The following is a 16459-nucleotide window of genomic DNA, read 5'->3' as shown; positions in this document are numbered from 1 at the left end:
TCCGGGAAGGAAGGAAGCCCTGAGGTGAATGGAGTGGGCTACGCAAAAGTCCCAGAGTCGTATCGCCTCGAGGCACAGGGAGGAGGACCTGGTGCCGCCCTGCTTGTTGATATAATACATGGTCGTCGTGTTGTCCGTGAACACGGCTACACAACGACCCTGAAGCTGATGACAAAACGTTTGGCAAGCAAGGCGGACCGCTCTCAACTCCCTCATGTTGATATGTAGCCCCACCTCCTCCTGGGACCATAGGCCCTGCGTCCGCAGGGTCCCTAGGTGGGCCCCCCAGCCTAGATCTGAGGCATCCGTTGTCAGGGATACCGAGGGCTGAGACGGGTGAAAGGGAAGACCCGCACACAATACGGACTGGTCCACCCACCAGCCGAGGGAATCTAAGACCTTCTGGGGGACTGTGATTAACATGTCTAGCGGTTGCCTTGGTCTGTAATGACTGATAAGCCACAGCTGGAGAGGCCTCATGCGGAGCCGAGCGTAGTCGGTCACAAAAGTGCACGCCGCCATGTGGCCTAACAGGGTTAGACATGTCCTCACTGACGTCAACGGGGCTGACCGCAAGCGTTGAACGATCGCCGCCATGGTCTGGAACCGCTGCCGAGGCAGCGAGGCCCTGCCCACAGTGGCGTCCAGGACGGCCCCGATAAATTCCACCTTCTGAGTGGGCCTCAGGGTGGACTTGTCTGTGTTTATCAAGAGGCCCAGACTCGCAAACATGCCGGTGATCACGCGGACATGGCTGTACACCTGCTGTTCCGACGTGCCCCGAATCAACCAATCGTCCAGATAAGGGAACACGTGGACACGGTTGCGCCGAAGATGCGCCACGACAACTGCCATGCATTTTGTAAACACCCTCGGGGCCGTGGACAGGCCAAACGGGAGGACCGCAAATTGATAATGACGAGCCCCCACAACGAAGCGGAGGAAGCGTCTGTGGCGTGGCCAAATGGCAACGTGGAAATACGCGTCCTGCATGTCGAGGGCGGCGTACCAGTCTCCCGGATCCAGGGATGGAATAATGGTCCCCAGGGATACCATGCGGAACTTCAACTTCACGAGGTATTTGTTGAGTTCTCGCAGGTCGAGGATAGGCCTGAGGCCCCCCTTGGCCTTGGGGATCAGAAAATAGCGGGAATAAAACCCCTTGCCTTTCTCGTTTTCGGGAACCGCCTCTATAGCTCCTTTGCGGAGGAGCGTCTGCACCTCCTGCCGAAGGAATTGCTCGTGAGAGGGGTCCCTGAAGAGGGACGAGGAAGGAGGGCGGGAAGGAGGGAACGAAACAAACTGCAGGCGGTACCCCGTCTGCACCACGCTCAAGACCCAGCGGTCCGATGTTATTTGGGACCACGCCGGGAGGAAAAACGAAAGGCGGTTGGAAAACGGAGGGGAAGGATCCGTAGCGGAAACTGTTACTGCGCCCTCGAGCGCACCTTCAAAATGAAGGCTTAGGACCAGGCGGGGGTTTTGAGGAGCCTTGGTTCTGCCCCCCTTGGTTCCCCGACTGCCTGCGCCTCCCGTTCCTGCCGCGGCGCCTGTAAGGGTCCTGCCGCTGGCGGAACTGGGAAAACGGCCGACGGTGCTGCTGTTGTTGCGGCCTAAAGGGTCTACGCTGTGTCACGGGGGTGTGCATCCCGAGGGACCGCGCAATGACCCGGTTGTCCTTTAAACTCTTAAGTCTGGGGTCTGTCTTATCGGAAAACAGGCCCTGGCCTTCGAAAGGAAGGTCCTGTATCGTGTGCTGGAGCTCTGGCGGAAGGCCGGAAACCTGCAGCCAGGAGATGCGACGCATCGTAACTCCTGACGCGAGGGTACGGGCAGCCGAGTCCGCAGCGTCCAAGGAGGCTTGTAAGGCCGTGCGCGCGACCTTCTTGCCTTCGTCCAGGATGGCCGCGAACTCTTGGCGAGCATCCTGTGGCAGCAGCTCCTTAAATTTGTCCACTGCCACCCAGGAGTTAAAGGCGTATCTGCTCAGCAGGGCCTGTTGGTTAGAGACCCTGAGCTGCAGCGCCCCAGCCGAATACACCTTACGGCCAAGGAGGTCCATCCGCCTGGCTTCTCTGGATTTGGGGGCCGGAGCCTCCTGGCCGTGACGCTCCCTATCGTTCACCGATTGCACTACCAGTGAACCGGGAGTCGGGTGAACATGTAAATATTCGTACCCCTTAGAAGGGGCCATGTACTTCCTCTCGACTCCTTTCGCTGTCGGAGGGATGGAGGCCGGGGACTGCCAGATAGTATTGGCATTGGCCTGAATGGTCCGTATAAACGGCAGGGCGACCCTGGTGGGAGCATCGGAAGAGAGGATGGTGACAATTGGGTCCTCTATCTCCGAGACCTCCTCTGCCTGCAGACTCAGGTTTTGAGCCAATCGCCTGAGGAGGTCCTGGTGCGCCCTGAGATCCAGCGGGGGGGGACTGTTGGAGGAGGTACCCGCCACCGCCTCATCCGGGGAGGAGGATGATGAGACCCCAGGCACAATAGTGTCCAACTGAGGGTCTTCCTCAGCCCTCGCCTCTGTCTCCGGAGCCGCAGCGGAGTCCTGCTGTTTGGACCCTTCGTCCCCTTCCGGGGAGGGAGGGGGGCGAGACAAAGAGGCTTCAGGGGCCCTACGCTCCGCAGTCGCCGGCCTAGCAGGGAGCTGCTGGGGGCCCTGGGCCTGATGGTACGCCCAGGGTGTCCAGAATCCCCACTGTGGGGGGCCTTGGTCCTGCAGCGGCGGATCAGCAAACAGCGCCGCCTGCCGGTCGGTGCCCAGCGCATAGCCGCTGTCCGTCTGGGAGGACACGGACGGCTGCCTCGAGGGCCACGGCGGGGCCGACCCTGGATGGAACGGGTCTGCGCGGGCCGGCACGGAGGATCGTCTCGGTGCCGGGGACCGGTGCCGGGAGTCATAACGGTGCCGGGATCGGGACCGGGACCGGGATCTGTCACGGTGCCGGGCGCTGCTTCGGGACCGGGATCTGTCACGGTGCCGGGCGCTGCTTCGGGACCGGGATCTGTCACGGTGCCGGGCGCCGCTTCGGTGCCGGGACCTACTACCAGCTCGGTGCCGGGAGATCGACCGGGACCGGGACCTGCCACCAGCTCGGTGCCGGGAGATCGACCGGGACCGGGACCTGCCACCAGCTCGGTGCCGGGAGGTCGAGCGAGATCGGGACCGGGACCTGCCACCAGCTCGGTGCTGGGAGGTCGACCGGTGCGGCGAGTAGCGTCGGGACCTGCTCCTGGAGTCGCGGTGCCGGTGTCGACTGGAGCCTGACCGCGACCGTCTCGATGCCGACCGGTGCCGCGAGTGCGACCGGTACCGCTGAGGGGAGCGGTGCCGGGACTGCGAGCGGCGTCGGGATCTGGAGCGCCCAAGACGTCGGGGCCTGGATGGCGAACGACTGTCCGTGGGCGGTGCCGACATCATAGGCTTGCCTCTGGACTTGACCCGCACCGGAGGAACCGGGGGTGGCAGCCGAGTAGGCTCCGTCAGGGCAATAAGGTCCCGAGCCGAGGCGAAGGTCTCCGGTGTGGATGGGACCATTATCTCAACCCCAGATCTCATGGGGGAGCTCGGCGGCACCGGACTCAACAGACCCGCCGGGCCCGGAGTCAACGGTGCTGACGGTGCCGGCGGCGCCGCGGCCGATGTCGAGGCCGGGCGTTCAAGCCGGGTCTGCCTGGCCGGAGTATTAGACTTCGACGGCCTAGGCTCTGATTCCGGTGCCGGAGAAGGTCGGTGCCGAGGAGTCTTCTCGGTGCCGGAGCGATCCGGTGCCGGTGCCGAAACCACGGTCTGCGAAGTCGACGGGTCAAGTGCCGCCTCCATTAGGAGAGTTCGGAGCCTCTGATCCCTCTCCTTTTTTGTCCTCGGCTTAAAAGCCTTACAGATGCGGCACTTGTCAGATCTGTGCGATTCCCCGAGGCACTTCAGGCACGCTTCGTGGGGATCGCTGGTAGGCATGGGCTTCTTGCAGGCCGCACACTGCTTGAAGCCTGGCGAAACAGGCATGAGCCTGGCGCCCGGTGCCGGGAAGGGCTAAGCCCCCGGCAAGAAACTACTTAACAGCTATTTACTAAACTATCTACTTAACAATACTAATTAACAACTATATAGAACTAGAGATAAGCGATAAACAAGCGATAGAAACTAGGAGAGCTAGGGACGTGGAGGACAGCTATGCCGCGCTCCACAGTTCCAACGACCGACACGGCGGTAAGAAGGAACTGGGGAGCGGGCGGGCCGGCAGGGATATATATTGGGCGCCATGGCGGCGCCACTCCAGGGGGCGACCTGCCGGCCCACTGGAGTTGCTAGGGTAAAAAGTTTCCGACGAACATGCACGCGCGGCGCGCACACCTAACTGGAATGGATGTGAGCAATCACTCGAAGAAGAACTTAAGGTTAATAGAGTAAGTTAATTTGCCCAACCAAAAGGGTTGACAACTTGGATAGACTGTGCACAAGCAGTGAGGTCAGCAGCACCCATTACTAAACAGAAAAAGCAGTGGGACAATTTTTATTTGTCTTACAATTCCAAAGATTTAATAGAACACATGGACTCACTAGAGAATCCGGAATTGAGAGAATTAGAACATTTTTAAACTTAAGTGCAACAACTTTTCTTCTTACCCAACCATTAAAGTTAGGCATAACTGCAACCAATCAAGTAAAACGTTAAATAGTTCTCACAAAAATATTTCATCTCCACAGTATATTTTTTCAGTATTACCTTTAGTGGATTCTGTAGCACAGCTTTACAAGAGACAATACTTAATGTATAGGGTACAGAATAAGTTTCTATATAGAATTTATTTAACCTTTTGTTCCTACCAAGCTCTCCTGATCACTGATCAACTACATGATCATTTTAAAGTTAACATTTCCCTTTGGAAAGTGGAATATTGGCAGTGGCCACAATGTGTCCCCCCACTGTAGGACACAATTATTAGTGTATTTGGGTACAAGTCCAATAGAAAACCATTTAAAGCATTTTACATACATTATATACATGGAACAGCACATTCGCAGTTTACTAAGGCTGGGACAGTAAAGACATTTCATCTAAGAATTGTGGTATCAATGACCTCAACTCATGTCAGAGATTCCTATGTCAAGAATGTCTGAAAAATCAATTTTCAAACATCCAAGTCATCACAGAAATGATTCCCAGGGATGGGATTCCAATGGCCAAATGACACATGCTAATAATGGGTATCAACACACATAGCAAGAAATTCTCCTGACTGTTCTGCAGAACAACTATTTCCATTGCAACAGGGTGTATTGTTAACACTGCAAGAGGGAAAGCAGCCATTTAAGATAATTCATACAAAAATACACACACGTAAAAATCCACAAGGATGGGGCACATTCTCTGTGGCATTTAGAAGAGATTTGATTTACTGTTTTGATAGCCTGATTAGTGCAACTTCTCTCTTGCCTCTTATTTATTTTTTTTTTAATGATTTTTTAAAGTCCTCTAAAAGGGTTCACTTAGCTGTGAAAATCTGAGCTAGTGTTGAATTTCAAGGAGGAATTGGAATGTGAACCCTTTGTCCTATGAAAAAATATTGCTCCTCTCAATATGTGCCTGTCACTCTCACTAATACTAGCAGGAGAACAGACCACTTAGGGTTCACTTTTTAAAAAAAAGCCAACTAGCTTGTAAATTTGAGCTACCAATCCTTACAAATGCTTTTGCACAGATGTTTACAATCTGGTTCTCTTATTTCTGAGAACACAAGGGATTATATATCTGTGTATGCTCTCCCCTCCACCTCCCGACCTTTAAGGAGTTCTCACATGATTTTAAATCCAAAACGCTTGACTTTTTTCTTTTTTTTTGAGAAACATTGGCAAATTAACTGTATAAAATACAGTATAACTATATTGCTCTGTAAAGCCTTCCGCAAACTATTTATCTGTACAGACTGGTAAAAATTACCAGTTAATATACATATTTAAAATAAGGAAAATTTGTTTAATAGAGTCTAATCACTGAAATATAAATAGCTTGATTAGAACAGAACAATGTGACCTAGGAAAGTCTTGGTTGTTTGGTTCAATTATAGCAGCATGGTTGTTGGCTTTTCAAGGAACTTTTTGAACTCAGCAAGCCACTGGGCTCCAACTGCTCCATCCACAACTCGATGGTCACAACTGAGAGTAACTGACATCATGCTGGCCACATCAAACCTGGGAAGAGAAACAAAATTCCATATTTAGCACTCTGCAAGTTAGTTAGCAGAGATTTGTCAGCTAGTGATATTCACACACCACCCAGGACTTTTATAAAAGATAAACACCAAAGGGGGTTAGTCCTGTAGTACTCAGATCTACTTTTCTATCTCCACAAATGTTCATGGTGAAGATGTACATGACAAAGTAGATCGTATCCATTTTCTGAAATTAGGTGATCCCTTTGGAATATGCAGGTCATTTTATTTAATAAAATGCAAATACATTTGTGGTACAACTTCACTCCACCTCCATGCTAAGTCACACTCTGGGTCTGTCTACCTCAGGGTGAGTTTTCAGGCAGTATGATGGCTTTTTATCTATACGACATGTCATTCGTATGCTCACCAGATTCAAAAGTCTGCACTGTGTCAGTCAAAATTTACCAACAAAATATGGTCCCGTGAGAAAGGCACTAATCTAGGATTTAGGAGACAAAGGTTCAATTCCTTCCTCTGCCACACAGTTCCTGTGCGACCTTGAACAAATTATTTCCTCTCTGTGCCTTGGGAACAACAGGACTTCCCTATCTCACAGGGGCATTGTGCGGAGAAATACATTAACCATTGCGAGATGGTTGGATAATATGGCCACGGGAGCCACATAAGTACCTAACATAATTAAACTGGAAACAGATTGATAAGATTTGTCTATACAATGTATTTAAAATTGATGTATCAAAAGCAGCTCATGAAAAGCAATAGTTGCACTGTGCAATATTGCAAAATACTGATCTTCTGATGGGGAAATCAGCCATTATTCCAAAGTAAATGTCACCTGTTTGAAGAGTTAACTGAATCTGGATAATGCTCTATTTAATACTTACCCCTTCTCATTATTTGCTGGCACCAGCCTGTTTTCTGAAGTACCAACTGCCAGAATACATGCCTGAGGGGGATTGATTATGGCAGAGAAATTCTTAATCCCATACATTCCTAAATTGGAAACCGTAAAAGTGCCTCCCTACAGGAAATAAACACAGATAAATATATGGAACTTCACAAAAGTCACTTCACACAGCATGTTAATTAACATGGCAAAACTAGATCATGGACTTGAAAGTGCCTGTTCTGAAGAGGTCATTTGACCGATATTTCATGAAATAGTTCAATTTTTTTTTTCAGTTGGTGACAATCACAGCTGCAGGAATTACTAACACATCAAGCGCCTCACCTGGAATTCATGGGGCTGAAGTTTACCTTCTCGTGCTTTGGCTGCCAAAGAGGCAACGTCTTTACTAATGGAAGCCAGTCCCTTTATGTGCGCATTGAACACGATGGGCGTTATAAGCCCTGCGGGAGTACTCACTGCAATGCTAACATCCACTACATGATTTCTGTAAGACACAGAGACACAACCCACATTACCTGAGTAGGACACACAGATTTTTTTAAAGCATTAAAGCCACCTTATATAAGTGAGTAGGTACTGTCATGTCTATTAAGTCTAGTGCCCAGACCTCACTCACAAGGGCTGTGAAGCAAAGTATATGAAGTATTGAGAATCCCCTGAGTTTTACACTGCAGCTGCTCCCATTCCTGCCCCAGCCTTTATGAGATCCTGCCAAAAGTGTGGGAGAATTGCTCCATTTTTGCTATTAACACAATACTGAATAAAGTTACTAGCTACTTTTGGACCATATACTTACTGCCTGATAACAGTGTCCAACCATGAGGAATTGGCTTCAGGCACCTTCACACATGCCAGAGCTGAAGCTTTAATGATGAAATCATTGACAGAAAGCTTAATGTTCTCTGACACCTCCTGTAAAGAGAAGACAGAGGTTTGAAATGTCAGTGATTTACTCACTCCTTATTGTCACCACAAAAACGGAATTAGTTTGCATAAACACGAGACTATACTACCTGTTCACACTTACTGTGTGACCCTATCACAGTCAATCTAGAACATCTCTATGAGGAAACAACATTTGAAAGTGTCTTAAGCCCATTTAACATTTGCATCTCCCCCCTTATAGTCTGAGAAGCAGCATTCAGTTTTGGGATAGGTGTTATCTTCATTTCTTCAAAAGAAAAAACTCAGCTCAGAAGCACTATCTTGTTTATGGTTTGATCCTGCTCTTTATCCTATTTTCTAGCTGAGACAACATTAGTAAAAGAAAGCTGCGCAGCTTGTCTAGGATTCAATGTGACCAGGTTGGGGAACTCTGAGCACACAATGGACAGTGTTTGGATGAAGAAGACTTCTCCACCTGACTAGCAGGAGGCAGCAAACTTTGGATGCGAAGGAACCCGTTCTTCCCAAGTCCAGCTAGCTCAACACTGAAGAACAGACGCAGGAGGCTCACCATACTGGTTATCTACCTGTCGCTCAGACCCACACCACAACCCTTCAATAGTGTTACCTTATTAAGTTCTTTCCTGAGCTCCAGTATTTCTCCCACATTTATATCAATAGACAGATAGTAGTGAGGTATTGTTTGTTTAGACTGCATCAAACGCTGAGCAATGACCTGAAGGCAAACAGAGCAGGTCATCAGAACACAACACACTTTGCAAAATGGGTTTCCATCCAAGCTAAAAGTAGGGCTGACAATGCACACCACTGTCTTAGATGCACACACTGCAGCACAATTGGGTTTGGTCCAAGTGTCTTTGGAGTTGCTACATAAAGACTACTGAGCAGCAGACAATAGCCAAAACACCAATATACGGATTTTGCATTTTTAAAACAGCTAGAATTTATACACCTTCTCTCATTGTGTTCTCCTAGGCTTTTGCTAAATGGAGTAGAGAGATGAACAGATGGGCTGGGACAGAGGAAAACTTTGTTATGGTGATTTGGGAAGCATCTTAGTTTTGGGGAAATTGGTCCTGTTACTTGTATTTTAGAGAGAGAGATTGTACGAGGCCAGAAACATTGGATGGATGCATTTTTATAAACACAATAAAGCAGCTGCTGTATATAAAAGGCACCTCCACAAGAAGAAGATCTCGCCCTCACCTTCAAATGAAGTTCATTACATCAGAAAAGAGAGATTTGGCTAACAGGAATGGTTGTCCATCATAAGGCACCAGACACCTAGAAACAACGTCACCCTACTATAAATCACTAATAGCAGTAAAAATGAGATTGGGATTTTGCTTCAATTTTCATTTCTCAAGACGTGGGTGGATTTCACCCTAGTCCCCTTTTTTGGGTACATCAACCACCACGACATGATTTAGCACAATTGGCTGTCTCTGCTCGAGGTGCAAACTGGGATAGAAAAGTTGCTGCAGATTAGGGCTGAGGTGCATTGACAAAGCTGTGGACAGGAGAGACCTCGCAGGTCAGAATGGAGGTGCATTAGCAAAGCTGCATGGGGGAAGCTTGCTCAACACCTGCCAGTTCTATGCCATGCTCAAGCCAGCGCTATTAAATTACTTCTTCCACCAAGTTCCCTACCCTTCAGCATCAATTGGCCCTCCTGATTAAAAGGGACCTTAGTCAACAGTGGTTAAATGTTTAATGTTTCTGGAAAGACTCCTATGTGTAAATACAATCTCCTCTTTAAAGGGAGAGAAAGAAGGAAAACCTCTTACCCTCCGAATATTACTGATGGGGATATCTGTGAAGACGCCTGAAGGAGGTGGTGCTGCTGTTGGAGCTGCAGGTGCAACAGGAGCTGCCTGGGGCTGTATGCAAAGAGAGACACAGGTAGCTGGGTTTCCAGTCATTGTTCAAATGTGAGCTGGGGTTTGTAAGTATTACGGAGACAAGCTTTGGGATAACTCCTATGAATAAGGCTGTGGTGGAAAACAGATGGCTGAAACACGACTACTCTCCCCGTTTCCAGGTAACCTTCTTTAATAAGCAGAAGGCACTCTCTTCCTATAGCTTCCTATCCTAATGCATTTTAAGTGATTCACAAACCCAAATGTTAAAGCCTTAATAATAATGTGGTGTTTGTGGGTATATGAAACACATGGTATTGATATCTATAGCTACTATATTCTAATTAAGGACTGGTAATAAATATTAGTGATAGGTACCAGCCTATAAGGTTACAGCTACAAAGCAGAACTCCATCAGACAATTGGAAAGTAAGGATGACTGCAGAAGACTTTCAGTTTTTAATATTGGACTTTTTTTGATTTTCCCCTCCTAAACTGCATTCCTCAACGCTCCCCCACTCCATCAGCTGTTCTGTTACTATGGTAATGGGGACCATATAAACACCTGGAGAGGCAGGATGTGCTTCTGCAGCAAAATTCTAAAGTGACAAATAAAAAAGGAGAACATCTTGTCTCACATTTCTGAAGTCCTACACATGCTGACTCCCCAACACTTTCAGATACAACATTCCACACTGTCCAATCACCGGCACAACTTGTCCGTCATCAGAATGCCCACACTTCACCTGCTGGTTGCAGTCTTCAGCTGCTTCCAGAGAACAGCAGGTAGCTCTACACTTATGTCATAACAACTACTAATGCGGTAGTACAAGATCTCACAGAATTCAGTCCTACTCACAGGGACAACCTTTGGAGGCACAAATGACTCAATATCTTTCTTTGTGATTCTGCCATCTGGTCCAGTACCTGGTGGAGGGACATGTGAAATTTAAGATGATTTCATGCAATGCCATATTGGGAAAATGCAAGTTAAAATGAAACCCACTCCCTTTCTAACCCAGTCACTTAGCACAGCAATTGGACATTCGGCTGTAATCCATGACCGGAAAACATTTTCGATGGACTGTGAGGGAATGGACAGCTAAGCACATATCTAAGGGCAGCAGAGACTTGGATAAGAACAGAAATGGCAACTGACCTTTCACCTGCGCAATGTCAATTCCTCTTTCTGCTGCCAATTTCTTCGCCAGGGGGCTAATTATTACCCTTCCTTTATGTGCGGGAGCCCCGGGTGATGTGACTGCTGGAGCTGAAGGAGCAGTGGGCTGGGGTGGAGGTGCTGCCGCCTTAAGAGAATGGGTTAGACACAGTCATTAGCTGCACAGACATTCAGCTAAAGTCTTCAAGTTTCAGTTCATAAGTATAAGGAGATTTAACATGCAAAGAGAACATGGACATCTGGTTGCCAGAAACCAACTAGAGAATGTTCACAGATCAGCAACAAAAGTGATCAGAGGCTCATTTAGGAGATTAAGGAAGAGAATGAGAGCTAAATCAGCAGAACTGTGGCTAAAGTGAGCATCAGAGATGGGGAACATAACACTACAGGTATGGAGGAGAAGAATTATTTAGGAAGGTACAGAGAAAAAAACTAAATTTTCTCATAATGTCTTCCATCAGAAAGCCTTTATGGGAGTGCAACTGATTAGGTTGTGGAATCTTCTCCCAGAGGAAGGAGCAGTAAGTGACTTGTATCCCCATCATTTGGGGCATTTAAAACTGGAACAGGCAGCAGCCTGGATTACAGACATAGGGAACAACCTCCATCAGTTCCCAGAGGACAGACTAGCTTGTGCTAACAGGTGGTAGCCATCTCACGTTATCCTTTGACTCATGAAACCACAAACACATTATTGGAGTTCAAGCTTCACAAGGTCCACACCAGCAGGATTATTCAGGTCAGATTACCAACTGCTAATGGTCCCCCCCACTTCTCTTCCCCATCAGAGATAGTCTTTACCGGAGGGGGAGGACTGGGTGGTGGTGCTTGTGGTTTGATGTCAGCTACTCCAGTCTCCCTGTAGTCAGCAAATGCTGGAATATCAGACTCCTTCTCCACAATGATACAGAGTGGGGTTCCTAATGGCACATCCCTTGTTCCTTCAGACACCAGAATTTTTGCCAGATAACCTTCTTCCTGCACTTCAAAGCCTTAAAAGAAAATGACTGATGAATGCTGGGGAAGATCAAATAACCGAAGGCTGGCACTGATGTCTCACAATCTCAACACACTGGTACAATGAAGAGTTCCTCTGGATGATGCTTTCAGTCTCCCCTCAGTAACTAAATCCCTGCCACTTTTTAACAGATCTTTAAAACAACACTGAATGGGGAGAAGTCTCCACGTACTGCAGGTCTAACACAACAGGGCTGGTGCAAAGCTTGGGAGCTGCTATTAGCAGCTCCATCACGTAGGACTACAAGAGGACAGGAAATAGCTTTAAATTGCTTCTTTTACATTGCACCAAGGCCTGCTGCCCTTTGCAGCTGGAAGAGAAAAGGCTGGTTTGAAACTCTACTGTGGATTGCTCTCTCCCCAGAGGTTACAGAACAATCTATGGTCCCTCTCAGGGTTAGAAATTGCTCACCTATCGTGGCTTTGTCTGTTTCAATTTCTGCCAATAAGTCTCCTTCACTCAGTTTCTCACCAACCTTCTTCTCCCACCTCTGAACCGTGCCCATTGTCATCGTAGGCGAGAGAGCAGGGAGAAGAATCTATGGAGTCAAAAGAATGCGAGCGTATCATAACAGATAGCTGAAAGCCAACAGGAACAGGAGCATGACTTCAAACCCCGACAAGCGTGTTACCCTTGAGAATGAGCCAGCACCAATATGTTCCTGGGCCTGCCTAACCCAACCGAGCAGGGTGCAATGCTGCTGCTGCCATATCTCTGGTTTAGCATCTTTAAACAAGGCAAATTAAGGAAGAAAATTGAGAGGCAACAACTGAGGGATTTTCCTGTTAGGATTCTGCTTTGCCTGTTTAGTGCTAGTAAATAACCATCACCTAGCACTTATGTAACACTTTTTAACCAAAGAGCCCAAGTGCACAGATGGGGATATTGAGACACAGGTACGTGGAGTGCTTTGTGTGAGGTCACACAGCAAGTCAGTGGCAGAAATGGAAATAAAACACTCAATTCCAGAACAGGTGAGGTTCCCCCCACTCCATTTGGAATCTGACTCCTGAACACAATGCTATGAAAAACAAAGGGCCAGATGGGAAGAGCTATGCTAAGAGTGACACACCCTGTCACTCAGGTACTACAGTGACAGGCACTGTAGCTATGCATTCAATAATGAGGACATGCACAACTGTGCAAGACACTAGTATCGCTTCTCCTGCATCACGGCAGAACTTGTTAGAGAATCAACATTCGACCACCCTTGAACAAGAAAGGAGAAGTAGAAAGGAAGCATGGTCCACTGGGCAAGGCACTAGTCTGGGATTCCAGCGATTGGGTTAAATTCCCTGTACTGCCATATACTTCCTGACACACCCTGGGCAAGTCACAGTCTCACTGTACCTCAGCTCCCCACCTGTAGAAATGGGATTACAGCAACTCCCTACTTCACAGGGTATTGCAAGGCTAAGCTCATTAAAGGTTGTGAGATGCTCAGCTGCAATGGTAAAGGGGCCATATAAGTACTTAAGATAGACAAACACAGGGTACTGTAGCAGTATTAGGCAGTCACAGAGATACCTCAGCATCTAACCACATTAGAACTAATGGTCTACTCCCCTGCTATGCAAACTTAAACGAAATTCTTTCCACATAACTGGGCCCCAGCAGAGTAACAGAGGGTGTGATGCAGCTCCTAAGTTCCTTTAACACTGAGTGTCATGGTCCCTAACTTTCAGTGGCCTACAGAAATCCCATGAACAACTCTGCAACCTACAAAGCCAAGCTAGAGGCCCAGGCTTCCTATACAATGAATGAGGAGAGAGAGGTGCCTTAAACATGAGCCACAAAAGCCAGCACGCTAGGTGAGGAACTACCTAAGCCAGCCAATGCCTGCAGGGGTGTGTACGAAACCCTGTCCCACTCTCACTGGTGGCACTCGAGTCTGGGCTGCAGGGAGGCACCTAGCTCTGTTAGTGATCATGACAGGGAACCAACCGCCTAGGCCACTTCTTGTGGGAATGAGTTCAGCACCTGCCTCGCTCCACACAAAAACTGCTGGAGGAGGTGGTGATGGTGCCATCCACCTTATAACTTTTAGCCCAGAGGTTAGCGCATTCACCTAGGATGTGGGACACCCAGATTCAATCCTCCCTTCACTCGGGCTAGAGGGCAAGAAAGGATTTGAATAGGGGTCTCCCACCTCTCAGGAGAACACACTAACCACTGAGCAACGGGATATTCTCATGTGGGGCTCCCTCAGTCTCACCTGTTGAAGCTGTTCCACTGTGGATAAATAACAAACAAGAGATTTGAGCAGGGGGACTGGACCCAGGGTCTCCCCTCTCCCAGAGGGTGCCCTAAGCACTGGATTACAGTCTCTTTCTAGCCCAGTGACTAAGTATTTATCCTCAGGGGACCAGAGACAGGGTGCTACTTTGTGGCTTGCCGGTGCCTTCATCCTTTACTCCAGTCTGTGTGGCTAGGCCATCTACTAGCCATATTACCCAAGCAATATCATTACTTCCTAATAAGAAGAGAATAATGTGCATACAGGAGCTTTTTATAGTCTGAGGGAACTGGAATCCTAGAGGGAGCAGAGAGTCTTCTTCGACTGATACCAGGGACCCTAAAACAATTTTCAAAGCTTAACTGATTGGGGTCCCGCCCACCCCCAAAGCCCATTTTAAATCTGCAGGATCGATCAGCTGACACACTCCTGCAGCTAGAGCTAATAGGCCCATGGCTTATATCTACATCACAGTGCCTAGGAGCTAATAGTGTTTGACAGAAGACAGACACTGAAGAAGAATTCACTGAGGGTATGTACATGCCTTACCTGCATGTGAGGAGGGTAGGAGCTGCCTGGAGCCTGCACAGAGGGCTGAGCTGGTGGTGGGGGAGCTGCCGTTGGAGGAGGAGGCACTGAGGCTGCTGGAGCAGCAGATGCTGCAGAATCCAAGGTAAAATTCTTAAAGGCATCAATAAACTCAGGCCTGGAAGAGGAGCGAAAAGAGCCACAAAGACAACATGGAAGATAATGTGCCTAATGCTTCAGTCTGGGCATCCAACCCACCAGGTTCCCAATACATCACTGTACTGAGATTTTATCAATGTACTTACTTTTCAACTGTGATACATATTACAGACCCAATGGGAACATCTCTTGTCCCTTCTGCTACCAGGATCTTGGCCAAATAACATTCTTCCAGACTCTCAAATCCCACTGTCGCTTTGTCTGTTTCCACCTTTGCAAAAAGAGAACAATCATTATAGCCAAAAAAAAAAAAAAAAAGACTTCACCTCAGCTCAGAATCCTCCAGTCTGATGTTTGTGGGTGAAGCTCCCTGGCATATAAAGCCATGGTGAGAATTGTCTCAGCTGACAGCAACAACTTGGCTGAAAAGGAAGAGAGACTGTAGAACAAATGAGGTTCAATCCCTCTCACAAGTAGCTAGGAAATGGCAGGCAACTCTGAGGGGTAGTGGCTGTTTTTAATCCCTTCAATAAAGTGGCTTCAGAAGATTAATATTAATTTTTATTATCTGTATTTCACAGTACCTAGGAGCCCCAGACATTGATCAGGACACCATTGTGCTAGGTGCTGTACACACACAAAACACAAAGAGGATCCTTGCCCCCGACAATTTACAATCTAAGCATGAGAGGGGCCAGATGGATAGACAGACTGACAGGCGAGTACAAGGAAACAATGAGGTGCTTGTTTGAAAATTTAACAAGTGGGTAATGGAAGCTGACATTACGGGCTGATCAGAGGCAGGAGTCAACCTTCCAAAGCTGAATCAGAGATAATGGGTAAGAGTGAGGAAAGAACATTTATGTCCATTTGGGGTGACTTGTAACAAAATCCAGGGCATGCACTTAGTAAGGGAACAATTTTAGAAACCACAAGCTGACTTGTCCTCTAGCTATGGAGCTGCCTCTCACCCCACCAGAAAGTGAGAGGCCTAAATAGAGGCCCCCCAATAAGAACTGGTCCTTCCTGCCCCATAACTGTGGACATCCTGGTTAGGAGCAATCTCTCCATGATACCTCTGCAATCAGATCTCCCTCACTGATCTTCTCCCCTTCCTTCTTCTCCCACCGAGCGATAGTCCCCATCTGCATTGTAGGCGAAAGAGCTGGCAAAGGCACCTGCACAAGAACAATCCAGCCATAGCGCGAAGGATCCTAGAACACCTTCCACCAAGTGAGGCGAGAGGCCAGTCAACGCTCTTCAATCCAGAAACTGCCAAGGTGTCAACAATAAAACGGCCATAATGCTAACGCGACAACAGTCTCACGTTTATTCAGAGCCCTTCATAACTCAGACTGACGCGGGGGATTGCTCACCCCCTTGCGCTCCAAAGGTGGGGAAGGGGCAGGGAGACAAGGGCAAATCCCAACCCGGCCGCAGATGACTGGGCTACCGGCCAGTGGGATCCAGGGGTGGC

At 48.3% G+C, this 16459-nt stretch overlaps 2 protein-coding genes across 9 annotated transcripts in view; one reads left to right on the top strand and one right to left on the bottom strand.

The window, feature by feature from the left end:
* LOC115637111 (PIH1 domain-containing protein 2-like) overlaps window positions 1-8542 on the top strand; it is a 16493-nt gene extending 7951 nt beyond the window's left edge. For 3 of the 7 annotated variants that reach the window (XM_030538028.1, XM_030538027.1, XM_030538029.1), the window contains exon 7: window positions 8343-8539. In XM_030538028.1, coding sequence (XP_030393888.1) covers window positions 8343-8464 — 122 coding nt within the window. In that variant the 3' untranslated portion in view covers window positions 8465-8539. Of the gene's footprint in view, window positions 1-7368; window positions 7416-8342 lie in introns of those variants that run through there. The other 4 variants (XM_030538033.1, XM_030538026.1, XM_030538031.1 and 1 more) reach the window with 4 other exon arrangements.
* LOC115637110 (dihydrolipoyllysine-residue acetyltransferase component of pyruvate dehydrogenase complex, mitochondrial-like) lies at window positions 4493-16459 on the bottom strand. 2 transcript variants are annotated; one of them, XM_030538024.1, is made up of 13 exons: window positions 16059-16451; window positions 15129-15253; window positions 14845-15001; window positions 12471-12597; window positions 11843-12033; window positions 11021-11168; window positions 10721-10788; window positions 9790-9882; window positions 8610-8717; window positions 7893-8008; window positions 7418-7580; window positions 7071-7207; window positions 4493-6202 (listed from the first exon to the last, which is right to left on the bottom strand). In XM_030538024.1, the coding sequence occupies exons 1-13, from the start codon at window positions 16131-16133 to the stop codon at window positions 6073-6075; spliced, it is 1638 nt and encodes a 545-aa protein (XP_030393884.1). In that variant the 5' UTR covers window positions 16134-16451; the 3' UTR covers window positions 4493-6072. The 2 variants fall into 2 exon arrangements, with proteins under 2 accessions (XP_030393884.1, XP_030393885.1); XM_030538025.1 differs by lacking the exons at window positions 11843-12033; window positions 12471-12597 and having other exon boundaries at window positions 16059-16459.

Source organism: Gopherus evgoodei, chromosome 19 (assembly GCF_007399415.2).
Source record: "Gopherus evgoodei ecotype Sinaloan lineage chromosome 19, rGopEvg1_v1.p, whole genome shotgun sequence".
Lineage (NCBI taxonomy): Eukaryota > Metazoa > Chordata > Testudines > Testudinidae > Gopherus > Gopherus evgoodei.
This window is presented reverse-complemented; position numbering and strand designations above follow the sequence as displayed.

Bases quoted from the DNA above. Each gene is read 5' to 3' on its own strand.
- LOC115637110 (XM_030538024.1), bottom strand. From the start codon at position 16,133: ATGCAGATGGGGACTATCGCTCGGTGGGAGAAGAAGGAAGGGGAGAAG. The intron at 10,789-11,020 runs GTCAGTTGCCAT...TCCCTCCACCAG, and splicing joins TGACATTGCGCAGGTGAAAG to GTACTGGACCAGATGGCAGA. The intron at 7,208-7,417 runs GTGAGGCGCTTG...TATTTCCTGTAG, and splicing joins TTCAGCCCCATGAATTCCAG to GGAGGCACTTTTACGGTTTC.